Here is a 27,005-nt window from a genome sequence, read left to right as displayed (position 1 = left end):
TGTTATTTGCAACCCAGGTCTAATGTCTGTGCGTAAATACTGTCTTTCCTCTACCTTGGTATGGGTGTTCATAATCCTGAGAGATGTCATGTAGGTGATGTGTGACAGAGGGCTGCAGAGTACCAGAGCAGGGGAAGAACCCAGTCACCAGGTTGAGCAGCCGCCAGCCGAGAGTACAGATGGATCTGAGACAACAAACAACAAACAGAAAATAATTGCAAAACATTTTAAAAAGTTAAAGTTTAGGAGCTCCTTAAGATTTTGCTTTTTCATTTTTGGTTCACAAGCCTACTGCTGCTTTTACCTGCATTTTACTGTTTATGGACTTTAGATTTTGGGTGGAGCTGTTATTCATAATGATAATGTTAATTTTTTTAATCTGGGTCACAGTAAATTTTGCAGATCCGCAACTATAATGCAGTGCTTTGTTCCTCAACAAACAATTCTGGATATAATATTTTGATTTCACAGCTCTAGTTGAGTCCTCTCTGTAGAAATTGTTTCTGATGCTTATGAGTACCCAATAAAGTACAGCAACATAACAATGATGGAAAAAATGTTATGTCTTTGTAACAAATATAAAACATAACTAATAACCCTAACATAACCCTCTAATATAGTTAAGTTATCCAGCATGCTCTTGTGTTTCTGTGTTGAGGAACATAATAAAAATATCCTTGAAATGCTAAATTACAATAGATAAAATGCTGGCTCTGTTTACAGTGTACTCCCTTTACTGTATCCACAGATTAAGAAAATATAAAATTATATTGAATAAATGAAAAAAAAAACATTGTTTCTGCAATAGTGTCACCGAATTCTGTAACGGATGCCCCTCTGTGCTGACAATGCAGACAGCATGCAGAAGCTTTCTGCCTTTTTGAATTAGACTGTCCCCCCATGTCAACTTCACAATAGGCAAATAATCACACACATTTGACATATTATGATCTCGTAAAATTTATATATAGTTAACATGTTAGCAAACTATTGCCTGTTTACACCTTCAGCAGAAATAGAGCAACATTAGCATTCATTTTCAGTGTTTCTGGCTTTTATTCTGGCTCTTTTGCAGCTAAATGCTCTAATAAGGCCTCATCCACACTACTCTGTTTTAGTTTACAAACAGAAAATTTAAATGAATACGATCTCCGTCCACACCAGCGTTCCAGCTGCGTTTTGGAGTTGATCATCTACATTAAAATGACTGAAAACGCACAGCTAGGACCCGTTCAGGTGCACTGGGCATGCGCGTGCCAGTGTAAACATGAAGCACGTGGTCTATTCCGTAGTTACAGAAGATTTGGCGAAAGAATAAATAAATACAGACTAAGCATCAGACCAGTTTATTTTTTGTTGCATGGATCAATAACGAGCTGGGACTGTTACTGAATGTAACACGGGGGTGTGGCGGCAGAAAAGAGACTGGGAGTTGTTGCAAAGTAAACGCCGAAGTGTAAGTGTAGGCAGATGAGTGTTATTTGCAAGGTACAGAATATTTTAATAACAATACGATCAAGCATCATGTTTCTGCTTTGCAAGACCCAATCAGAGAGCCGAGCGTGAGCGGCTGCGTCATCGTTTCTAAAGCCCTCCGTTCGTCTTCACTAAAACGCCCTCCGGAGTTTTGAAACGAGAAACGGGGTCGGCAGCGTTTCCAATCTTCTCCGTTTTAGGTCTTCGTTTTCATAGTTGTAGTCTGGACGGGAGGTGCAGACGTAGCAAAAGGTCTCCGTTTTAATTCAAAAACGCAGTAGTGTGGATGGGGCCTAAGTTCACCAGGTAGTGGCTAACTGTGTCTGCTGTTTGGGGTTGGGCAGTGTACAGTGGGTTTTTAAGACAATTCTGAAACAAATGACACACACTCACTTGGTTGGGTTGTTGGTGGTTTGCTTGATGATCTGGCAGTAGATTTCATCTCTCATCAGCTCATTTTCCTTCCCTAACTGAGCAGAACAGAAAGTCTTACTTTGAAGTCTTGGTTAAATCTGTCAAACTCAGATACCGAGTGCTCCGTAAATGAGGTCTATTAGATACACTATTTGAAAAAGTGCTGACCAGTAAGATGTTCCTCAGGCAGTCTGATTGTGTGTTGTTCTTCGTTAATGGCATGTCACCCATGAACTGCATCAGATCTGGAGGGACAGATAAACGGGAGGATGAGGGATGAACAATCATCATCCATGATGTGTTCACATCAAGTGTGTGTTAGTATGGATAGTGTGAATGCACTCACTCATGAAGCACTGGACAGATAAATCTTTGATTTCAGGATCATTGTAGAAAATGAGGGACTCCTGTATGGGGACCTGGATTAAAAAAACAAAATGCTAGTTGAATTTTATTTATAATTTTTTCAGATCAGATCAGTCTCACTTAAATCAACATCTGAGAGAGACCTGAGAACAACTGACGTAGGGACATGTCTTGACAAGAAGACAATTCAGTCATCTTGTGTCAGACCTGTTCACTTTGATCTCACCTAATGATGTTAAATATCTCTTAGAGAAACAACTTAGAGAACATGGCCTTCTAAGTACACCAATGCCTTCTGGATGTCAATAATGACCTCTGACTTTTTCACATAACTCACAGTAATGAGTTCGATAGCAGTCTGCAGTAATGAACTGAATGGCAGTGTGGTAAATGGAATCCTGTGGATATAGGGTGGTGAAAGCCACATGAGCATACAGGATGTCTCCATAATCAAGTGTAGACAGTACAGTGAACTGTATAATTTGTTTCTATTTCAAAAGGAGAAACAAGTTCCATAAGAATCCAATTTGAATTTTTTGTTTTTGAGCGAGAAGTTCAACGTGAGTTTTGTGGGACAATCTGATGTCTTACCTAATTCCTACGTACTTAAATGTATTTCTGTATTTATTAGATTTCTACTAAGGGCGCCACTGTATCCTATTGTTTCCTGTTTGCCTCTATACAATCAGCTTTCCAACGGACATTTGAGTGTTCAGCTGGAAAATAATTAATTATGTTTAAAGTTAATAGAGAGGGGGCAAGATATCGATCCTTGTGGAACAAATCATGAACAGTTAATTAGGGACTTTTACTATCAGCAACAACAGTCGGAATTGTCACTCACTCTTGCTACTCACATGTCATCCTTCCCAGTCACAGAAGGCTGCTCTTACCAGCTAAAAAGCTCTAAAATCCCACTGTACACTACCTGCCTACTGTCAGCAGCCGATCAAAGACAATGGAACATTTGCCTCAGAAGTTAGCGGTTACCAAAAACAGAGCTAAAAGGAGGTGAAATATTGGACTTATGCTAATGCTGGCCACTGTTCACTAACAGGTTTTTCATATTAACTGAATATGTTGTGTTTACAGCTTCCGCTTCCCCAAAGTGGCCACATGTCAGTGAACGCAGGTTTAACAAAACATTGGGGTCAAGTATAAAAAGCCTTGGACAGATCTACAAAGAGTGCAGATCACTGTCGCAATTAATCACTTTAACAATTTTACTCGCAACAGCAGTGGCAGCACATGATGTATGATGACTATGGGTAGGTCTAAAGTCTGACTGCTGTTATTGATGGAGATTAATTTCTTCCAGAAGGGCACATAGTTGTGAGTTGACAAGTGATCCTAGGAGTACTATCTATTTTAGACAGACAGTACAGCTTAGATTTGGGCTTATGGTTCATAGATACAATAATGTCCATGTAGGGTAACTGTAGTATCAACAATTACAAACCATGGGATATGTACTGTCTTACCTGTGTGTGTTGAACTGCCTCTACAAAATTCCTTCCACTTGCTGGCAGACCGGTAGTTCCCACTCTTAAATAAACAAATAATGGTAGCACAAAATTAGCCACAACTTGTTATATGAACCCAAAACATTTAAACATGATCAACAAGAAAAGCTATCATTCTACTACCATACCTAAAGTACTTCACTGCAAACTCAGCCATGGCTGAGAGGACCTCCAAATCGCGGACTGAGCCCTGAACTGAGGGTACCGAGCCCTGGAGCGAGCCCTCTCTGCTGGGCTGCTCTGAATCAGCACTGCCCATGTGTCTGCTGACGGGACCTGGAGATGAGCCGTTGGGTGGACTGACAGGTTTAGCACCCCTCATGCTTTTCCTCCTGGTATCTCTTCGGTCAAGGTGGAGACAGTGGTAGTCTGGGGCCGCAGATGGCTGGGTGAGGTCCTTTGGGAAAAGACCAGAGCGCCCTCCCATGGTGCCAAAACACCAGCCTGGTAAAACACAGGTATTTTATGAAAAGGAGATTTTGACATGCATTAAATCATAATAATAAGGCCTATCTAACCCTAAAAACTATCACATCCAATAAAAGACCTCACCTGTCTCAAGTCCTCCCATTGGCAGCAATTTGATGATGTCACCCTTGCTGAAACTCAGCAGACTTTTGTCATCTGTCACAAAACTCTTCAGGGCTACCACATATCCTGAGTCCTAGAGAGCACGGAGAAAGATGTCCGGGAGAGTGATACATGGACTAATATGCCACAAAGAATCACAAGCAAAGATGACAAATAAAGAACAAAGAAGTACCCTGATGAGCTCCTGAAGGAAGAATCGGACCATGGCAGTGATCTGAGGAGCTCTGGATGACTGCAGCACCAAGTTTTCATTCTTTAGCTCCAGTTCCACTCTGTCTGTACCCTGGAGGTCAACTGACAGCAACTCTGCAAAACTACATTCATGTTGACCCAAGTTAACAGTTGACTACATCAGACGAGCAATGGAAAGCAGAAGTTATGAGAATGACTAGCAAACAATGCCTGTGACAGTGTTATTAGCATCACCGCGTATTCTAAAATGGAAAATAACATTAAGCGGGGCCTTCTTAGAACTAAGCTTAATAAATTTTTAGCATATTACAGCTCAGTATTGTGGTTTTATGGCCCACAACTTTACTGTTTTTGTTCACTCTCAATAGCTTCATCAACATTGTTTCCTGCAGTAGGCAGCTGCAACATATGTCAGTTGAAAGTATGTGTAAGTATATAGTAGTATATAATCTAACAGATGCTTTTCTCTTAGCTTTGTATGTGTTACCTTAATATGTCTTGTAATACTTTGGACTTCTTAATACATAGCTGTGTCTTGGTAGGGCCGGATTAACCTACCAGGTGGCCCTGAGGCAATAATGACCTGCTAGGTCCCCATTAACCCACTGATGCTCATACCACCTAAGCAGTGTGTACCAGTTGTCTATGCTTGAATACTACCTTGCCCCCAATATCTGTATCTAGTAATCCAAAGAGTTGTAATCACATTTAGGATGGGCCGAATATTTAGTACGACACAAATAAAAATAAACTAACTTCCTGTCTTGTAGATAAGACCTGAACCACGTTATGTGGAAAACCTGGATGAAACCGAGAAGTGAATCTTTTTTTAAAATGATTCTGCTGAGTTTCTGTTGTGTTTATGTATGAAGGCTGCATGTTTACCTGTAGCTTCTGAGCAGACGGAGGTGTTTGGGGTTGATACCCGATGCTCTGACGATCTTCAGGAGACGAATTCCACGATGAGACACACCCAGAACCTGAGCATCCCCACTGCCTGGCTGCAAAAAATACATACATAGAGGAAATGCTTCTTAATATTCCTAAGTGGTTAGTGGTCTGGCCTAATGTCATTGATGCATGATACAGACAGAAATCCCAGATTGAGTGACAGGTGGGTGCCCTCTCAGGTGGCTGGTTGCTAAGTCGTTCGGCAACAAGGCTTCATTAGGCCCCCCTCTTTGCCCATTTTTGGATTAGCTTACCTATGGGTGACATGTTGTATATATCTGTCTCTGCCTTCTATCTCTGAAAGAAGGGATATATTCTGCCATTATCTCTGTTTAGAGCCAGATGACATTTAGTTTACTTTTAGTTTCTTCTTTCCAAGAAGGTTTCTTGACATTGCATCATTTGGTTTGGTGTACACTGGTGAACACTGTGTGACCCCATGCTTTACTACTGTCCAGTACAATGGGCTAGATGACGCTATGAAAAGTGAGCAGATTATTTTGACACCAATGGTGCCAATCGTTGGGTGAAAGACCAGGTGGACATTGGGTAAGGTGGTACATCCTGTTCTAGTCTCTATATTAACATGGCTACTGGCTACCTCACTGCCTCAGCAGTGTCTTATGGAGGCTGGGCAGGTCATTTATTCCTGTGTGGATCACGAGGGACTGAGGGCTCCAGAGGATCTCCTTTTTCAACTGCTTCATTGCCTGGCATGTGGTGATGCAGCGTTTAAACAGCACTTGCTTCCCATTAAATCTCTACTGGCTTCCATACTTCATTCCTTCTTCCTTTGAATTTTGTCCACATCTTCATCTCCTATTCCAACTTCCTTTTCATTCCTCTCACTGTGAGATGCTCATCCTCTTTACCTCCCACTGCCCAACTGCCTGCTCTCTGGATTCTATTCCCCTCTAACCTTCTTCAATCTACACTCTAAAAGTATCTAGAGTGACCCCTTTTCAAAAACCACTCTACCTGTCTTTAATTACTGATCTGTCTCTCCATTTCTTTCTAAATCACTTGAGCATGCTGTCGCTCAACTTTCTCCACCAGAACAACCTTCTTGACCACCGCCAATCTGGTTTCAAGGCACACAGTTTCCTCTGTCATAATCCTGCTGAAACTTTCAGCAGGGTTTGACACCACCTCAAGCTCAACTCTGACAAGACTGAACTGCTCTTCCTTCCGGGGAAGGTATCTCCAGTCCATGACCTCTTCATTACCATTGAGAACTCTGTGGTATCCCAAGCTCAGACTGCAAGGAACCTTCGCTGCCAACATCACTGCGACAACCCACTCCTGCAGAATTATCCTACACAACATCAGGATGATATGTCCGTTCCTCACCCCGGAAGTGGTGCCTGTTCTGATCCAAGCTCAATAATGGCAGAACAAGCTCTCCATTGACATCAGGACAGCATCTTCCAGCGCAGACTGAAAACTCATATGTTCACACTGCACTTTGGCCCATTAAAAACAACTCTTTCTGTATCTCTTCAGTTAAGCATATTTTAAGAAGACAATTTTTGGTTTGTATCCACATGGTTGAAAAGCACCTACTCCAAGTCGCTTTCGATGAAAGTCGAAAAAATACATAAATAAATGTAATGTAATGTAAAGCACTTGGAATTGCCTCTGCGTTTCAGATATACTATATGCATGAAGCTGCCTTAGTTTGGATTGCCATGCAATGTCATAAAACAATGGACACTTGACGTTTTTTTTGTCATGCTCACCTTAACAGGAAACAGGCGGGTAAAGTAGTTTTCCCAGTTGTCTCGAGCGGCAATGACAATTCTCTTCTTCATGTTGTCATTCTGGATCGTGCTTATAGTCGTTCCCACATTGAAATTAGCTATAAAGGGCAAAGGGTAACAATGAGATAATGGAGAGAAAACTAATGCAGTAACATATAAGAAATGATACAGCGTAATTTTAATCAACATTATAACTGCAGCTTCCAGCTTTATGACAATCTGATGAAACTCTCACCCAGCAGGTCCTTCATCTTCCTCTTCTCCTCTCTGCTGATTCTCACACAGCTGTCTGAGTAGGTGTCCCTCATAATCTAAAACACATCACACAATGCAAAGAGTTTGATGTCCACTGCCTCTAAAATGCAACGGAGATAAAGACTGAAATGTATGGGGTTGATTGTTCTTATGTAGTTTGTATGATGCTTTGGCAATATTGTTGTTATACATTCATGCCAGTAAAGCTAATTTGAATTGAATTGATTGAACTGGACAGTACTGGAGATATTAGGATCTCTCAGTGAACCACATAATAGGTTCAACATGATGACACCTGTATGCTAACCTGTTCACATAACAGATTGAGGATGTAGGGCCAGTTGAACATCTCTTTGGGGTAAAACACCTGCACACAAATAAATGATAACTTGAAGTTAGTGAATGTTTTTTAACACAAAGATTTACAGTTCAAATCCCGAATGTAGTGAAAGGCATTATTGATTGATTAACTAAAGCACTTGTGTCAGTCTACAGCTGTACCTTGTTAGTGATGGATAAATAGTTGCCAGTAAATATTAAAATATTACTTAATTACAGATCTCTTACTGTATTGATGCTTTATTGCATGCTTGTATGTTTTGCCTCAAATTTAAGTTTTGGATAAAAGCCAAATATGTAAATGTAAATTTATTGTAATTTAATGTATTTTTATACTACTTGGTTCTGCACTTTGTGATTAGAAACCTTCGTCCAGAAGGAAGAAGCTGAAATTCAATGTGCAAAGGGTAGGAGTCATCGTTTAAAATCGACCCAGCTAGGATGCTGGGTTGAGCTGTGACCAATCAGCCATCCAGCCAATTCATCTGCCCTAGCATTGTCATAGGGGGTTGTTGTCTTGTTTGCATCTATTCATTCATTAGTGTCACCTCAGTGAACCAGCTTATGGATTATGGAAATAAAGTTTTTCACGAGGAATAAACTTCAGCCGCCATCCAGATAAAGTGGTTCAGCAGCATCAGCATCAGCCAGAGTTCTGTTTCAGGTATGTAAGCTGTAACACATAGGCTAGTAGAAGTGAGTTGGTATGGTGACTAGCGTCCAAAGCTTCAAACGTCAGGAGAAGGTTCCTGCTGCGACCTGTAGACCAGCGGGCGCGGCAGGGGGTGGTGCAACGTGAGCCTCCAGTTAAACCCCATGCCACAATTGGCCAATGGAGGACCATGACATTGCTATTGGATCCAAGTCAAAGTTCATTAGAAAGGAAGACGCAAAGATTTTTTATTAGTGCCTGCTTACCATGGATGTATTATCATAACTCTTACTCTCATACATCCATGCTGCTAACTGTGACATCATACAATGAGACTGTTAACCGTTAATTCCTTCCTGTTACTTGTGTGGACTCTTGCTTACAAATTTGTCCCAATTCGTACAAATAAAGATCACAGTTTAACTTTAAATATGTTTCCAGACCTTCGTGACAGCATGACATTTACAGAAATGTGCAATATTTACATTTTTTTCTGTAGATTAAGGAGGTGTGAGTTGAGGTACTACAGGCCGCAGCTTCAACTTATTGTCAGAAAGCCTTCATTCAGTGTGACATGTTTGGAAAATGTTAAAGCTAAAGTCTGTGATCAGCACATTAGTGGGACATATGAGCACATTTCCACTTGATACCAAGTAATAATGTAATAAAAGCACTAGTCGTGAATCACTGTATCCCCTATAATGCAACTGATATTTCTGCCCGCTCCGTGTCCACAATCGTACATGTCTCACAACAGATAGCCTAGCTCTCATTTAGATCTGTGCAGTTGTCTGCATCAGCTCTGTGTGGGCTCGCATCTCACACCAGGACACAGCTGGCTCACGATCCCCAGTGACAGTTTCTGTTAAATTTTCTCAGCTTGCCACAAGCAAATCTGGCAAGAAAAAACACTGATAATCTATTATAAACTATGTAAATGATACTGTGTATGACTATATATGAAATGATATGATATGAAATAATTATGATAAATGTTTCCTGGTAAGAATAAGAATTTCCTCATATAGGAAGCAACATATTGGCAGTTCAAAGCCAGTCAGAAACCAGGTGCATGATTCATATTTATGTCAGTTTACAAGCCGTTCAGGAAATAAAAAAGTGATTTATTTATTATTGTCTTGTATGTTTGTGTATGTGTGTTTGTGTATATCTTACTTCTTTTCGCAGAAACAGTTTTCCCGGCATGTTGGAGTAAGAGAAGTAAACGTCAGAAAAGAAGCGGTGGAGCTGAGAGTGATTGCCCTCCTCATCTGGCATCACATCTACAGTTAACAGCAGATGAAGGTCACTGACTGACATGAACTTCCTCACACTGAGTAACACTGGGTTAACTGCTAGTAAGCAGCATTTGCCAGCTAAAATACATAATACAAAAAGGCCTTGTAATCTACATAATTATAATGTCTGGAGAACATTATCTGAGCAGCACACACCAAGTGATGGGGCAGCCATGGGCGGTGGGTCTGGAATGTTCTGAAGGATGGGTTCTGGGTGTGGAGGAGGTGGCTGGAAGTCGGGGGGAGCAGGCGGAGGATGCTGGGAGCGCTGTGAGCCGAACATGTCCTCCAGGGAGCGCTGTTTCTGCTTCATGTTGCTGGAGATGACGCGGGGACCCTGTGGGGAGGGTGTCCTGGGAGGAGGTTGCTCTTTCTTAGCCTTGACTGGTGGCGGGGGAGGCATCGGCTGTTGCAAGCAGGAAGAAGTAGAAAATGTCAGGATGTAGCATGCAGTATATTCCCAACAGAGATACACAACATTTTTTTTATTCGTAGTAGTTAGACTCTCCAGACCATCCTCACCTTCTTTTGTGGCACTGGTGCTATGTTTTTGAGTTTGGCCAAAGCTTCTTCTTTGGGGTCATTCTTCTTTACAAAATGTCGTACAGGAGGTCTGTGAAGAAGAGTAAAACAGTAAATGAGAAACTTTCCAGAAGTTATTATTTCTAGTGAATGAGGCCATTGTGGTTTATATTTATTTCTTATTTAACCTCTTCCAGGACACCGGGTAGTCTCTGGTGTGATAGTATGGGAAGAAAACACATTTACTAAATGAATGTGAAACTCTAAATCAATCATTAAAAATAGAATGGAAATTAAGCAAAAAAAAAAATGTATGGGTGCCCTGGGTGCATAGGAAGCATATATATATATATATAAAGTAAATAAGTAAATAAGTTTAAACTGACAAAACTATTCACGTCTGGCACATGTGATGTCACTACCTCAAATTGTGAGAAGGTGTGCTGAAATAACCTTGCACCCGTAGCTCAGTCAGTAAAACACCTACTCTGGAAATCTGAAGGTTCAAACTGGTTTGGATCCTGATCATTGCCGCTCGCGGCTATATTTAAAATAATTTGTGTTAAAGGTTGAGTGTGTAATATTCCTGAGGATCTATTGACAGAAATGCAATATAAGATCCATAACTATGTTTTCAGTGGTGTATAAAGTGGCCAAGATGCAATAAATAGTGTATGGTTTTACTGAATAATAATAATAATTAAGTAGATATATTTTCTTAATTGTCTATATCTACCAAAAGAAATCATAATTCCTACTGTGCTCCCAGGAATCACTCATATGATACATACTTCTCTGGCTTCTGGAACCTTCCCAACCACTTTCAAAAGGGCTTGGTTTACACCCTTGCTCAAAAAGCCCTCCCTCGACCCTACTTAAGTTGAGAACTATTGTCCAGTTTCACTTCTACCATTTCTATCCAAAGTGAACGGGCAGTCTTTAAACAGGTCTCAGAATTCCTGTCACGGAATGACCTCCTAGATCCATATCAGTCTGGTCTGTAACAGAAGCCCTAAGGTCAGCCCAGCCCTCGGTTCTTATCCTGCTTGACCTATCAGCTGCCTTTGACACGGTCAATCACAGCAATGGGAAGCTCAGGGACAGCACTCCTGTGGTTCAAATCCTACCTGGGACATTCCCACAATGTTTTGTGGCAAGGACAATTATCTTCCTCCCACTGCCTCTCCACAGAGGTGCCACAAGGCTTGGTGCTAGGCCCTCTCTTACCACTGTTATGCAGACAATACGCAACTTTACCTATTCTTTCCGCCAGACAATCCCAGCGCCTCGGCGCGGATACGGACTGTCTCTCAGACATATCTGCATGGATGAAGGCTTGCCACCTTCAACTAAACCTCTCTAAGACCGATCTCTTGGTCATTCCAGCAAAGCAGTCTACCCACCATAACATCAAACTAGAAAGTGACACCTCAACCATCACTCCAACCAGGGTGGTGAGAAACTTGGGTGTCATGATGACCAGCTGTCTTTTTCAGAACATGTTGCTGCTGTCTCTCAGTCATGCCGCTTTGCTCTATACAACAGGCCCTACCTTACCCAGTATGCCACCCAGCTTCTGGTAAAGGCCATGGTTTTTTCTCGCCTCGACTATTGCAATGCCCTCCTTGTGGGTCGTCCAGTTTGTGCGGTGAACCCCCTACAAATGGTTCTGAACACAGCAGCACGTCTGTTTTTTTATCAGACCAAAAGGACTCATGTCACTCCATTACTCAGTGACCTCCACTGGCTACCCATGGCCTCCCGAATCAAATTCAAGTCACTAATGCTGGCATATAGTGACTACTGGGTCTGCAACGATCTACATAAACTCTATTATACAAGCTTATGTTCCTTCTCTGCCACCGCGCTCCTCCAATTTACATTGCCTGGCTCTGCCATCCCTACACACAAAGCAATCTCAGTCCTGGCTGTTCTCATCTGTGACACCACGATGGTGGAACGAGCTACCACACAACGTCAGAGAAGGGGCGTCCCTCTCTCACTTCAAGAAGCTCTTGAAAACGTATCTCTTCCGAGAAGACGTCGTCTTATAACACCTCTAACCTTTAACATACACTTCCTGTGTTCTTCTTCTTCTATCCCCTTACAATTCTCTTGTATTAGGCCTAATTGCGCTTTTTTGTTAACTCTTACTTCTTTCCCTAGGTATTTACCAACTGATGCCATGCATGCTGTAAGCTCTTACAAGTATTTATTGCTGCTCTTACTAGTATGTATTGTCAATTGTAAATCTCGTGTTGTACTGACGCTTTGTTGATGCTTGTATGTTGTTCCTCAAATGTGAGTCGCTTTGGACAAAAGCATCTGCCAAATGAGTAAATGTAATGTAAATGTAATATAATGATATAGAATGACACCACCAGTGTTCAATTAATATTTATACTTACTGGTTTATTGTGAGCAAGCCGGTAAATGTCTATTATTACTGCTTTGTACACTGATGTTTATAGTTTTTGAGTTTCTTAACACCTGCAAACCCTACAGTTCTTTCAGAGATTTAAATCGTCTTGTTCAGCTTTGCATGTTGGGATTTCTGACTCTGTTTCAACAGGGTAAACACTTTTCTTAATTTCCCACTTGTTTCTTAGAGGGCAAACATTTGTGTTGATGGATATCTGATGTCTCAGGATTTCTGTTAAAAATATGTTGGTTGATTGCATTTTATTGGCTGAGACAAAGCTGCACCAATTTGATACTCTTTACGTACTGTGTTCAATGCACTGAATTTAACGCTTTGTAATAGAGAAAATGTTACACAGCAAACTTTTCTTTTTCTTTTCATCTACTTCACCTTTGGGTTTAAAACATTCAAAACTTACTTTAACTTGTCAAATCTCATAATGGGGAAGAGTGCATAACTCTCAGCGAGCAGCGTTGAAACTTACTTGACAGGTTCAAAAGGTTTGGGTTCTGGTTGTGGTCGGCTGTTATACTGTTTAATGATTTCCCGGATGCTGGATGTGGGTTCGGGCTTAGTAAGAGGAGCTGGTGCAGGTGTTACTTTTGGGGGATCCGCTTCTCTAGCAGGAGGGGTACAGAGATGCTTCACTGTGGGAGATAAGACACAAAAGCTATTTACCTTGTACACAGAGGGAAGTCTTACTATTATTTTTCTGGCCAACAACACAAAGCAATAGTTGTTTATATATATATATTAGATATTTAACAGCAGCAGGCTACTGATCTACCTCTACAATGGTAGATCTACAGTATCAGCCTAATATCGGTTCACACAGGATTATCTCTGTAGTAAGAGATGCACAGATTACATTTTTCTTGGCTGTTCAAAAAATCAGTTACTGATCGGTCTGACCTGCCGATTTCGATTGTATTTCTTTCTAAAATCTATACTCGACAGCATACACAAACATTTTTGTAACTATTTATTGGAAAAATCTATTTTTATTAGGATCCCCATCAGCACCAGTATAACTGTTAGCTATTCTCACTGGGGTCCATTCAATTGTATAGTCATAATGAAACATTGATTATAAAATAACATGAGAATGTTCACTAGAAGGAGCTGAAAATAAATTACACACCATTTTAATTCTACTTAATTCTCCAATTTAATTTGTGTTTAATCACAAACTACAGTAATCTGCTCACCTTTCTTTTCCCCGACACACAAGCACACTCCTACACCTGTCTGTCTGTCTCCCTCTATGTGCTCGGACTTTATTTGTGAGCAGTTTTTATTTTAAAGAACTCACGTTTGGTTAATTACCGATAGAGACCACCGTGGTATGAATGACATCATCACCAACAGCTGTGTTCACTGTTGATTTACCTGCTCCCTGCTTTACAATATCCACAGCGTCTCTTTCTGTGTGTTTCTCTGCACATGTAGTGAGCGTCTTCTTCACACTTGTGAATAACTTCCACACATCTATGACATTCAGCTCGGCTGTGTCGGCGTTTCCACATTAAAAGACTCGGGCACTGAATATGTCTTCTACCTCACTTTAAAAAACTTGTTGTCACTTCAAAAATTCATTTATTTAACACACTCAAAAGTGTTCCAAACATTGTTCTAAATTAACTTCATAAAGCAATGAAACGAACACTCCATTCATGCCATAAAATATGCTCAAATAATATTTGAAAGACTGAATGTCAACATTTAGGCTACTGAAAACTCACTGTCCTTTTTCGCAAAAGGTGGGGAGGAACATGACTAGTCTCTGTAGTAGGCCTAAGAAAGCTATACTAACCTAAATAGATAGCCTATACGTTCATATTAAAATTTTGTATTTCAATATCCCTACCAAACTGCTCATAATATTCAGCCTCACAATAGAAAAATAACCCATTTATTTTATTACGGCTGCGTCAGGGTGTGTGAAACGAACTGGGAGCAAATAAAAAATATTAAACACATTTAAAGGCAGTAAGTAGGCTTATCCTGCTGTACTGTAAAAACCTGTAGGCAACAATAGCCTAAAGCTTTTAATCAGTCTCTGTAGGATTATATCGCTACTGTCAAGAGTTTCACATCATCGCTGATGGTGATGTCATTTTCCAAGAGAGCTGATTGGTCAGTAGGTGGTGTTCTCACAGAGTTGATCTTTTGTCTGGAACATAACCTGCTCCGGAGCAGGTTAGCCGTTCAGCATAAGTTGCCATGGAGATTTACCCCGGTAAGAAGTGAACCACCTTCGTGGTACTGAAAACACAGGGTTAACCCCGAAGTTACCTGGATAAGCTAAAATCCTGCTTCGTAGTACAGGCCTCAGGTTACTGTCTATGCACACATGTGAAACACGGAGCAGTGTTTGTAACGTTCAATATGACCGGCAGAAAATTGGATATTTGATACTGCTCGCACCGGTCACTGGTTGGAGCCGATTAAGCGAAAATAAACAGTCTTTTTCAGTCCCCAGCTGATCAATCTGCGCATCTCTAGCTGTAGAAGATGAGTTCCAGTCCAATAAGTTTTTAAACAAGCTACCAAATATGCTAGGTAATGTTATAATAACAGAGTGGGCCCATGGAAAAATAATCGGTTATCGTAACTTTTTGTCATGATTAATTTATTAGTGACCCAGCATCATCTGTATTAAAGACAAAAGAATCAGTTCATTCGATGTTTAAATGCATAAAACAGCCCTGCCAGCCTGCTTAACATTACTGGTGCTCCACAACTACTGAAGGATTTGAACTGGTTTTCTACAACGGCCAAAACGAAGACCTAAAACGGAGAAGTTTGGAAACGTTGCCGATCCCGTTTAGCGTTTTGAAACTCCGGAGGGAGTTTTAATGAAGACGGGCAAAAACGGAGGACTTCTGAAACGATGATGCAGACGCTCACGCTCAGCTCTCTGATTGGGTTTTATAAGACATAAGTTTTTGAGTTGGTATTTTTATTTAAATATTCTGTACCGTGCAAATAACACTTAGGACTATCTGCCTACACTTGTAGGCTACTGCATGTCGTTGTTTACTTTGTCTCCCAGTCTGTTTTCCGCCGCCACAATCCCGTGTTATGTTCAGTAAAAGTCCCAGTCTCAGTTTGTAAACTAAAATGAAGTAGTGTGGGTGGGGCCTTAGTCACGAAGTTCCACAAGGATCTGTGCTTGGACCAATCCTGTTCATCTTATATATGCATGCGTCTTTTTAGGCAATATTATCAGGAAACACTCGATAAATATTCATTGTTATGCAGATGATACCCACTTGTATCTATCAGTCATGCCAGATGAAACCAATCAGTAGCTAAATTTCAAGCATGCCTGGATGTAAAAACCTGGATATAATTTTCTGCCCCAAAAAAGCATTATCTAAAGATATACTGTAGTTACTTTACTAGATGGCATTGCCCCGGCCTTCAGTACCACTGTAAGGAATCTTGGAGTTATCTTTGATCAGGATATGTCCTTAAACTCCCACGTAAAACAAACTACAAATTTTTCACCAACGTAATATTGCAAAAATCAGGAACATCCTGTCTCAAAAGGATACAGAAAAACTTGGCCACGCATTTGTTCTCAAATGAATCCCTTAAGACTCTCCAGTTGATCAAGAATGCTGCGGAAAGTGTACTGACAAGAACCATAAAAAGAGATCAAATTTCTCCTGTCTTAGCTTTTCTACTCTGACTTCCCATGATGCACAGAGCTACTCTCTACACCTCTCCCTTAATCTTTGTTGACTATTATTTTACATCTCTATGTGTAACTTTCGTTGGGCTACTGCATGTTCTCTTTCCTCCTATCTGAAGGTAAAGGGGGACAGTTATCCTTTACATTTTTCTGCAAAATATTATCTAGCCCCTTGAACTTGTTTCATACCTTCAGGCTTACGTGCTATAGGCGGGGGTGATGGAGAGCGTTGCTGCTGTATGGGTGGGCTGCTGGGTGCTGGCAGAGGCTTTTGGGTTTTGGATTCACCTTGAGTGCCTGGAAGGACAGTAGAGGAGATAGATGGTTAGGAACAGTGGTGGATAGTAACTGAGTACATTTACAAGTACTGCACTTGAGTACAAATTTGAGTGTTTTCTTTTCATGCCACTTTCTACTTCCACTCCACTACATATCAGAGAAAAATATTGTACTTTTAACATTTTTATATTTATCTGACAACTTTAGTTGCTAATTATCCATCCATCCATCGTCAACCGCTTATCCTGCGTACAGGGTCGTGGGTGCTGGAGCCTATCCCAGCTGACATTGGACAAAAGGCGTGGTATACCCTGGACAGGTCGCCAGTCCATCACAGGGCCACACATAGATGTGAATCTGAGTGGTTGTTTCTCTAAGGACAATTTTAGAGACACCAATTAACCTAGCCTGCATGTCTTTGGATGGTGGGAAGAAGCAGGAGCACCCGGAGAGAACGCGGACATGGGGAGAATATGCAAACTCCACAGAGAAAGGCTGAGGCAACTGGGGTTTGAACCTACGACCTTCTTGCTGTGAGGCGACAGTGCAAACCACGGCACCCCTGCTCCGCCAGTTCCTAATTATTACTTTTCAATAAAATTTTTATGAGGAAAAGATGTTAAAAGTTTATAAGATATGATGTCTTGTAGGGCTGACCCCGAATAGTCAAAGATTCCATGCTTCGATGGGCGGAGCCTGATTCGACTGTCAATCTCAGAGTCGAAGCTTCGCAGCGAAACAAGGATCATGCCATTTTGGTGATTTTGGAGAGAGAGAGAGAGAGAGAGAGATAGAGAGAGAAAAGGGTTTTCAAAAAGCCTCAGTTTAGCTGGAATTTTACAGCGTAAGATGAATGAATAGAGATTGAGCGCTGCAGCTTCTCAAGATTAAAGCTAAGCTACCCCGGCTCGTAATCGCCGTGCACAAAAACACATGATTCGACTATCAGTCGACTATAGGCCGGACTTGACGATTCTGATTCGACTATGTAAATCCTTGGTCGGGGACAGCCGACAGTAGTTTAATTTTGTTTTAAATTTAACTACCCAACAACTAAGTACAGCTGAAATGATTAGTCGATTGACAATTAAATGAATGGGCAACTGTTTCAAATGTCATTTTTCATGTATAAACATTTAATGGTTCCATCTTCACAAAAAAAAAAAATAGGTTTGGACTAATGTTTATCAAAACAAGGATTGTCAGTGTTTGACTTTGGGTTCTGGGTAACTGTGGCATAATTTCTGATTTCAGAATTTCTACAAACCAAACAAACAATCAATTGATTCACCTCAACCAACTAGTAATGCTTGAGTAGTAACGGTCACAGGGTACATTTTTCTTTCTACATTGATTGCTTTAACTAAAAATACATTCTCCTGATTATAGTCACATACTTTTATTTAAGTAACATTTCCAATACAGTACTTTTACTTGTAACAGAGTATTTTTAGTGTGGTGTTACTTAAATACATGAATACATCCACCTCTGGTTAGGAATGAGGAAACCCATAAATTAAATTAGAAAGCATGATAATTTAAAGTGCTACTTTTAAGTCATTAAAAGTAGCACTTTGAAAGGTGTTGACATTAAAACATTAATAAGATGTAAAGACATTCACCTGAGAACGTTTGTAGCCCCAGCCTCTCCTGCATATTATATTAAGTTAGATATTGTAGAAAGTCTCCCGGATTACTGTATAACACACAATATGTGTTCAAAGTTTTAAGCAATGGGAGGATAGGCACAACTCACTGCCACTATGTTGATGTTCTTTACTCCTCTTCAAAGTCAAAGATACAAGGAACGCATGAATCAGTGAGGTTTGTATGGACATGAGAGGCAGTGTGAGAGTATGAAAAATGGTTTGGTTAAAAAAACAAGATGAAGTACAGAAGAAGAGGCTACACATAAGCCTATTACTAACAGTTGCTTTTCAGTTTTACTCACCAATCTTCTGGAAGTATTCCCTCTTGTCCCTGAAAGACGGCAGGTCATCTGGATCTGGCAAATCCACTGTTCTTTCTGGCTGTGGACATGTACACATGTCATCATGAGGTAAAACAGACCCTGTTATGGTCTAATGTTTTAGTATTGTTATGGTAAAATTGTAAATGGACTGTACTTATAGCACCTTCTAGTCTTCTGACCTCACACATTCATACACATTTTTTAGTGCTGTGCAACGATAAAATTTTTTTATTGCGATTTATTCCCATGATTTTCTGCGATTAATAATGCAAAATTGAATAATGAATTCTAAAGTAGTGTATTGCGCACTTTGCATTTAAATGTACTGCTATAGACACACCATGGTGCAATAACATGTGGTTTGCAAACACTTTAAATAAATAAGATGCTTTTTACCAGCAGTATTACCTTTTATTTAGCTTGTTAAAACAAGTTACCATCAGAGTTCAGAAGCCATGATCATAACATCACAACAGGCACCTTCTGAGCAACAGGTTAACATATATAAATCTGTTTTCCTGTAATAAATCTGTCTCCCTGTTGTTCACCTGAGGAGCGCAGAGCAACCCTGCGGGGCTAAGCGACTGCGTTGTGATTTTAAGGACGTTCCTCAGAACGACATCTTCCCCATCAGCATGCAGTGTGTAGCTATCCATTGTGTGTGTATCCAAAGCCTGATATATCTTATTCCTCTGTGCCATAGAGCACCAATGTTGTCCAAAAACTATTGAAAAAAACATCACTGTGCAACACATGTTCCTTCATTACCATGGACACGCATTTTGACTCCAATCCACGGCTGAAACTAGTCCCCAACAAATGCACTATTTGCTCCTCTTTGAGTAATGTTTGCTAAAAACTATAGTATCCAGCTGTTTTAGGAAATTAACCTTTTCTTAAATGACACTATGTATTTCTGAATTGTTTTTAAATGTTTCTGTCCTCAGCTGATGAAAGCCACAGACAATGTATGGAAGTCAAAAAGTATTGAGACGTAGACTAAAAGTTTGGTTTTGATTTTTTCACTGGATATGCTAACATTTAGATGATGAAGACAGTGACATATGGGGAAAATGTATGATGATACAGAGTATCATCAGCAAACAACTTGAGCACATAGACTGGACAAAATATAAATAATCCCTATGGGGAAATTGGGCCACTGCAGCAGTAACAGGTAAAACAGTAGTATGATACTTATGAACACTAATAGACGTTAGAGGCTACAACAACAAGAAAAAAACAAAACAAATGGGAGGGTATAGATCTGAACACAAATAGGGTCAGTTTGTAGAAAGAAAGCAGTAAAAAACCAAGTATATAATAACGTGCAAAAAAGCAACATTAGAGGACACTACAAAAATAAAGACAGAAATACCTCTGGTTCAGGCTGCTTGTAGCTGGAAGTGCGTTTAGGTGCAGGTACTTTGGGTCGGACAGGTGGGGGGGAGGGAGTTTGAGGGGAGGGCGAGCGTTCCCTTGACCGTCGCTCAGACTGACGTCTCTGCTGCCTCTCCCCCTGCTTTTTCTCCTGCTCCTCCTTCTTTTTCTGCTGCTCCTCCTTCTTTTTCTGCTGCTCCTCCTTCTTTTTCTGCTGCTCCTCCTTCTTTTTCTGCTGCTCCTGCTTCCTCTGCTGCTCTTGTGTCTGTTGCTGGGACAGACTCATTGCCTGCATGGTCATTTGCTGGGCCTGAAGAGGAGGAAGACAGAGGACAGCAAAGTACAGAATAAGGGAAGTTAGACACAGGTAGAGGGGAAAATACAGGATGAAAAAATGTACCATCATGCTATAAGAGTAGTATGCTTAGTAGTAGTAGTATATAAGTTTTCTTGTCCTCACCATGAGAAAGGCCTGCTGGTTGATGAGGGCCTGTGTTGCTGCCATTTGCATGGGGTCAGTGACAGGGGGGGCAGCCATGGGAGTCTGAGGCATCATCATGGCTGTGTAGGCATGAATATGACAATTTTTCAGGTAGAAATGAACCACATTCAAATGCGTATTAGAGGAAAGTAACGATAACATTCCATGGCATGACATAGCAATCAACACACTCTATGCATATACCATGACTTATTTTGAGGGGTGGATGGGCAATGTTTAAAGCCTTCTTCCTATATCAAATCATCAATTACATAAGCCAAAGTCATAGCATGTGTGTCATTTGATTCGTTTTCTTTAACCTACACTGTGTTAAATAATATCTATATCAAATTTGGAGTTGTCTGTGCATTTACTGAATTATCTGAATGGTTCATGTAGGGGGATTACCTGGCATGGTTGGCATGGTTGGCATCATGGGAGTTGCACCATAGATGGGCATTGATGGGTTAACTGGAGTTGCTGAGCAGAGGCAAGACAGTAAGATAAAGACATTTTCACCAACAAGACAAAAGTTTGATTCGTGAGGCACAAATTGATCTTTTTTGCTTACCCATAGGATAGCTTGGCATTGTCATAGGCATACCTGAAAAATCACAGTTCGCAGAGTGAGAAAAGTTAAAATAATTTTGAAAAATAAGCTTTTCTTAGCTTAAGTACTGACACCAGCTCTGTTACTTTGCAGTTCTTAATGTAATTCTGATATTTTGTATTCCCAATATTTTGTAGCATTGCTAATTTATGATTCTTGGTTGTGTACTCTGTATTACTGTTTCTCTCAATTGTACACTGAAAAAAATTATAAACGCGCCACTTTTGTTGTTGCCCCCATTCATCATGAGCTTAACTCAAAGATCTAAGGCCTATTTCTCTCAAATATTGTTCACAAATCTGTCAAAATCTGTGTTAGTGAGCACTTCTCTGCTGAGATAATCCATCCACTTCACAGGTGTGGCATATCAAAATGCTGATCAGACAGCACGGGTATTGCACAGGTGTGCCTTATGCTGGCCACAGTTCAGCTCATGATAAATGGGGGCAAAAACAAAAGGGTTGCGTTTATAATTTTGTTCAGTATAATTTTACAAAGTTTCTGCAGGGCTCACCAAATGAAATGGTCCTATATTATGCTCATTTTCAGGCTCATGCTTTTATTTTGGGTATCTACAAGAAAATGTTTAATTTAATATTCCAAAAAGACATTTTTTTCTCATACTGTCCATTGCTTTAGCACCTCTATTAACCATATGTCTCCACACTTATTTAAGCTCCTGTCTCTTTAAGCCCCCCCCCCTCCTTAAAAGCCCACATTCTTCTCATTGGCCTGTCTTGGCTTGGTGCTAAAACCACCAAGGTAGTGCAGCATGCTTGCGTGAGTGGCCAAAACGTTAAATTACAACTTCCAGGTCTGTCACGTTATACATTATACACACTGGCCCCAAGATACATTTTTTTGAGCGACACAACCCCCACAAAATGATTCATTTAGCTATCAGAATTTGATCCATTCCACTTCAACTTGAGTCTTACCACAATGCCTTTTTTGCTTTTCACACATTATTTTATGCATGAATTGAAGTAGTGTAAAGAGCGACAAAGTCTGCATAGGGATGAGGTCGGGACATCGATGTATAATAAGACCTGGATAGGGTGCCACCACTCAGCCTTCCTTCCAGTTTTGCCCAGTACCCAGTGGCCACTCCTAGTATTGCAGCTAAATATTCACCTGGGGCCCAAAAAAGCATTTTTAATCCATTGAAGTTTTATATTTGTAAAACATTCTTCAAGCCATATTTAGTGATTTAAAAATCAGTGAAGTCATCACAATGTAAGGTCTATGGACTAACCCTAACCCTAACCCTGGAAGAAAACCCGGAAGCCAAAAAGTTCTTTGGCAAAAGTGTCAGGCGAGCAATTCTCATTCGACTGAATAGGTGCCATCTTTGGCTCCGGTATCCCAGACCATTCTCTTCTCAGGGCGTCCAATACCAACGCTTTCAGAAAAAGTGACAAAGCGTAGTTATTTGACGCTAAAGATACCCTTCAGCGTCTGTATGAGACGCTCTGGGGCGTCTCATACAGACCAGAAGTGCTAGCTAGTGCTAGCTACGTCCTTGTGAAAGGTGTTGACAGCCCCCTGAAGCCCCCCTTCCCTTACCGTTTTGAATGTTGAGAAAACTAAGATTATGCTTTTTTCAAAATCTAAGAAGTCTCTGGACAGTCTTCCAAGTATTTTTACTATTCATGGTGAGCAGATCGAAGTCCAGTTGTACAAATATTTGGGTATATTAATTGATGATCAGCTCTCTTTTGAGTCGCACATTGATAAACTGGTACCAAAGCTCAAACTAAAAATAGGAAATTATTTTAGAAACAAAGCCTGTTTTTCTTGGAAAACCAGGAAGAGATCGGTTGCTGCAACCTTTCTCACTGCACTCGATTACAGTGACCTGCTCTATAGAAATGCACCTGGCCGATGTTTGTCTTTGTTGGATACTGTCAACCATAGTGCATGAGGTTTGTGACTGGATGTAAAGCATCAACACACCATTGTACCTTGTACAAAATGACAAAGTGGCCCTCATTATCAGTGGCTCGCTTTTAAGTCTATGTTGCATATGCTCCCCTCTTATCTTTGCACTTATCATGCAACATCAGTTCCTATAATTTGCACTCTGGTAATTTGTATTTGTTATCTGTACCTCCGGTCCGTACGGAGCTCGGTAAAAAGGCCTTTACCTATGCTGCCCCATCCACCTGGAACACATTGCAGACTGATTTGCAGTTGCGAAATCTGATCCCTTTTGGTGAATTTAAACACCGCATGAAAGACCTGGAAGTAGACGCTATAAATTGCTTTTAAAATAACTAAATACTTTAAACTAATGGTATGTATAAATTGTAAGTGTTCTAATGTCGTTTGTTTATGTATTGTAAGGGTCTTGTTAATTGTTCTCTGTTGTTGTGCATGTGCTCGTGTTCAGATTTGTAACTGTGCTTTGTCAATATGCTCCTATTTTGGCTAGGTCTCTCTTGGAAAAGAGGTTTTAAATATCAATGACATCATCTGGTTAAATAAAGGTTAAATTTAAAAAAACTAAAATAAAGACATTACCATCAGTAATGTTAGTGCCTAGACCTAAGTCACTGACTTTATGCATGTCGACCGGCTAACCCTACAGCTGTGCACATTGGCCGGTAGGGTTAACGTTAACCTCCTTTGTGTTGCTGTGATGAAGCAAACTGTAGCGTTTCTTACAGACGCTGAAAAGTACCTTTAGCGTAAAATAATTATGCTTTGTCACACTGTCTGAAAGCGTCGGTAATGACGCACTGAGATGAGAAAGTGTTGGATATCCACTTCTAATATTCTAAAAATGTGTCAAAAAACCAAAAGTTAACAAATGTACTGTTCATCCTCACAGGTGAAGCTGTTCATTTGTGATCTAAACTGAACTATATCATTTCAGTCATTTAACTCCCACAATTCTGAAGAAAATCACACCTAGGTGGGAATTCAGCCCATAGACCCAGCTTTCAGTTAGGATTGGCCAGTGTGGGCTATGATCCTGATGTCATCTACGCACCTGGACTCGGCCACTGAGATAGCTGCAGCTGTCTTCCAGCGTGTCCTGCTCGGAGCAGACACGCAGCAGAATGCTCTTTCTTTCAGGTTTAAGAATGTTTTATAATGCAACTAGACTGTACACTTATGGAACTAATTATGAGTAACATGGTGTGAATTGTATTCGGGAGATGGAGTAGGAGATCCAGTTTTACCTACCAGCTCCATACATGCCAGGCTGCATGGGTCCAATCCCTCCTCCTCCTCTCATCCTGCGGTTTAACATGGCTACTCTTTCCATGTCCTAAGCAAACATAGAAATGATGTGTGATAATGATGAATAATAAAAATAAACGATGAAGTGATACATGACATTGTGAGTGAAAGCTGCCACAAACAGGAGTGCAGTTACTGGAAAGCTAGAAGGAAACATAACCCCACTAAGTAATAAGATACAACCAGAGATACACAATCCACCAGAGACCAGTGAGCATGCTCAATACACCTTATGGTATAAAACTTTAATGCTTTTTAGGAACAGGCAAAAATAGGCTTTACATTAATTAAAGTTTAAATAATAAAATTAATTTACTAACCGGAGGTTCTTGGTCCAGTACAGGTTCAAACAAGTCATCAACGTAGGCATCCATCTGTCGACCACGGCCTGACAACAGGTAGAAACGGGAGATTAGGACAACACAATGATGTAGATGAGGATGGCCAAAATTACTCATTAGTGGGTCCAGGGACTAAATTGAGCTGTGACACCCCCTCCACCACCACTACTACCTCTGAGTGCACTGTGTATGTATCCTATCACCTTTAACTAAACAAATTAAGGTTATTTAGGGATATGCACTGTGTGAACACACTATAAACTTACATATTAAAAGGTATTTAAACCAGTTTTTGATTCAGTAGCATAATCATCTGTATGAATTACTATTCATTTCAGTCCATTAACCCAGGACCAAGCGGCACACAGCACCTAGCCACTGAACTTAGTGGAGCATTTTGCAGCTAAAATGTTTTTCTCAGGAGTAACAGGTAAGAAAGAGTAAAACTTGGGCTTTAATTTGTAAGATGTCCCGAAATGCCACTCCAGAAAAATTGCTAACTGTTATTGTGTGTCTGTTGGATGTGCAAATAGGGAGTTATTTGCCTTTTTTGCCCTATCAACTTTAAAAATATGTAAATGTTTACAGATTGTTGCACTGCCCCCAAGTGGACAAAAAATGTTATTAACGCAGGGTTATTTGTGTTCGTCAACAGTCAGGAGGAGCATGTGGCCTGGAGACAGTAGAACAGGGGTGGTGCAGAAGACCTCAGGTGGAGTACAGAACTTGAAACCAGTGACAACTGGGAGTCTGACAGGTGAGCTGGTGGAGCCAGGGAAACAGGAGACTGCAGGACAAATCTGCATGGCCAGGCTCTTAGGTAGTAGACACGTTAGGTGGAAGGTAGGCCATGTGTAAAGCAGTTTCTGGGGAAGCCTTCAGTATGCTTCAAACAACTATTTTGTGTTACCTTAACACCTCTGAAGGCAATATAGTAAAATGGCTACACTCAAAGACATGGTGAAAAGGATGTGTACCACTACTTTGTGTGACTTGTGTGAAAATCTGAGCATACTTGTGCATAAATATAGAAAATTCTAAAGAGTTCACAAAAGCACTACTGTAATTATGGTTGTGCAACTGGTTGTGCACATGAAAAGTGAAGGATGTAGTATAATAGTAGTAATAGTAAATTCAAACACTACTTCTTTCACACCTTTGCACACTGCATCTGCAGACTGCAAACTACTGTTTGATGATCAAATATAAGCATTATATTTGAGGCATACTGATGCCTACATCTCACAATGTAACACATACCTTCCTGTGGATAATCTCTTCCCCAGGGGTTTCCCTCAAAAGGAGGCAGCGCAGGAGCTTGCATAGGAGGTGCTGGTGGGATGAAATAATCCTGATCTATAATTGGCATCCTGGAGAGAAAGAGAGAGACACAGAAAATTCTCTAAAACAATTCTGGATTGGACACAAAATCTATCACTTATTCACAAAATAATCACTTATTCACTGCTCTACCTGTCTACTGGGCTGCTAAACAGGTAGTCTGAGTTTGAAGAGGATGGAGTCCCTGGTGGTGGCAGCACTTCAGCTTCAGCTCCAGCCAGAAGATCCATGACAAAGTCTGAGCCAGCCAGATCTGACCAGCCTTCATCTGTCAGAAGAGACACTGACCAACCCTGCACTGCCTCCGACACACCTCTATGACACACAAACACACAAGAGGGGAATGAAAACTCCCACGTGTAGCAGGATAAACCAGGGGATATGTACAGGTTCCACACAGACTTTCAAGTGTGTATTCCTTTTAATTTTGATGATTATAACTGACAACTAATGAAAACCCCAAAATCAGTATCTCAGAAAATTAGAATATTGTGAAAAGGTTCAATATTGAAGACACCTGGTGCCACACTCTAATCAGCTAATTAACTGGAAACACCTGCAAAGGTCTTTAAATGGTCTCTCAGTCTAGTTCTGTAGGCTACACAATCATGGGGAAGACTGCTGACTTGACAGCTGTCCAAAAGACGACCATTGACACCTTGCACAAGGAGGGCAAGACACAAAAGGTCATTGCTAAAGAGGCTGGCTGTTCACAGAGCTCTGTGTCCAAGCACATTAATAGAGAGGCGAAGGGAAGGAAAAGATGTGGTAGAAAAAAGTGTACAAGCAATAGGGATAACCGCACCCTGGAGAGGATTGTGAAACAAAACCCATTCAAAAATGTGGGGGAGATTCGCAAAGAGTGGACTGCAGCTGGAGTCAGTGCTTCAA

The 27,005-nt window shown here is 40.7% G+C and overlaps 2 protein-coding genes across 2 annotated transcripts in view; both read right to left on the bottom strand.

Moving 5' to 3' along the window:
* The window catches only part of tmem94 (transmembrane protein 94), a 339,697-nt gene that overhangs the window by 46,228 nt on the left and 266,464 nt on the right, over positions 1–27,005 (bottom strand). The window lies entirely within an intron of this gene.
* Positions 1–27,005, bottom strand: part of myo15b (myosin XVB) — a 76,280-nt gene that overhangs the window by 9,544 nt on the left and 39,731 nt on the right. The window contains exons 31-56 of the mRNA XM_046069692.1: positions 26,247–26,429; positions 26,034–26,143; positions 24,753–24,820; positions 24,376–24,460; positions 21,145–21,177; positions 20,982–21,053; positions 20,553–20,653; positions 20,091–20,402; positions 18,692–18,770; positions 16,651–16,758; positions 13,246–13,408; positions 10,340–10,430; positions 9,974–10,223; positions 9,696–9,802; positions 7,836–7,895; positions 7,509–7,584; positions 7,253–7,371; positions 5,448–5,563; positions 4,543–4,684; positions 4,332–4,443; positions 3,908–4,223; positions 3,738–3,801; positions 2,237–2,309; positions 2,059–2,135; positions 1,870–1,946; positions 55–185 (exon numbers count right to left, since the gene is read on the bottom strand). Coding sequence (XP_045925648.1) covers positions 55–185; positions 1,870–1,946; positions 2,059–2,135; positions 2,237–2,309; positions 3,738–3,801; positions 3,908–4,223; positions 4,332–4,443; positions 4,543–4,684; positions 5,448–5,563; positions 7,253–7,371; positions 7,509–7,584; positions 7,836–7,895; positions 9,696–9,802; positions 9,974–10,223; positions 10,340–10,430; positions 13,246–13,408; positions 16,651–16,758; positions 18,692–18,770; positions 20,091–20,402; positions 20,553–20,653; positions 20,982–21,053; positions 21,145–21,177; positions 24,376–24,460; positions 24,753–24,820; positions 26,034–26,143; positions 26,247–26,429 — 3,125 coding nt within the window. The remainder of the gene's footprint in view (positions 1–54; positions 186–1,869; positions 1,947–2,058; positions 2,136–2,236; positions 2,310–3,737; positions 3,802–3,907; positions 4,224–4,331; positions 4,444–4,542; positions 4,685–5,447; positions 5,564–7,252; positions 7,372–7,508; positions 7,585–7,835; positions 7,896–9,695; positions 9,803–9,973; positions 10,224–10,339; positions 10,431–13,245; positions 13,409–16,650; positions 16,759–18,691; positions 18,771–20,090; positions 20,403–20,552; positions 20,654–20,981; positions 21,054–21,144; positions 21,178–24,375; positions 24,461–24,752; positions 24,821–26,033; positions 26,144–26,246; positions 26,430–27,005) is intronic.

Source organism: Micropterus dolomieu, linkage group LG14, assembly GCF_021292245.1.
Source record: "Micropterus dolomieu isolate WLL.071019.BEF.003 ecotype Adirondacks linkage group LG14, ASM2129224v1, whole genome shotgun sequence".
In the NCBI taxonomy this organism is placed as follows: Eukaryota; Metazoa; Chordata; class Actinopteri; order Centrarchiformes; family Centrarchidae; genus Micropterus; species Micropterus dolomieu.
The sequence above is the reverse complement of the archived record's forward strand: the minus strand, read 5'-3'. Positions and strand labels throughout refer to the sequence as shown.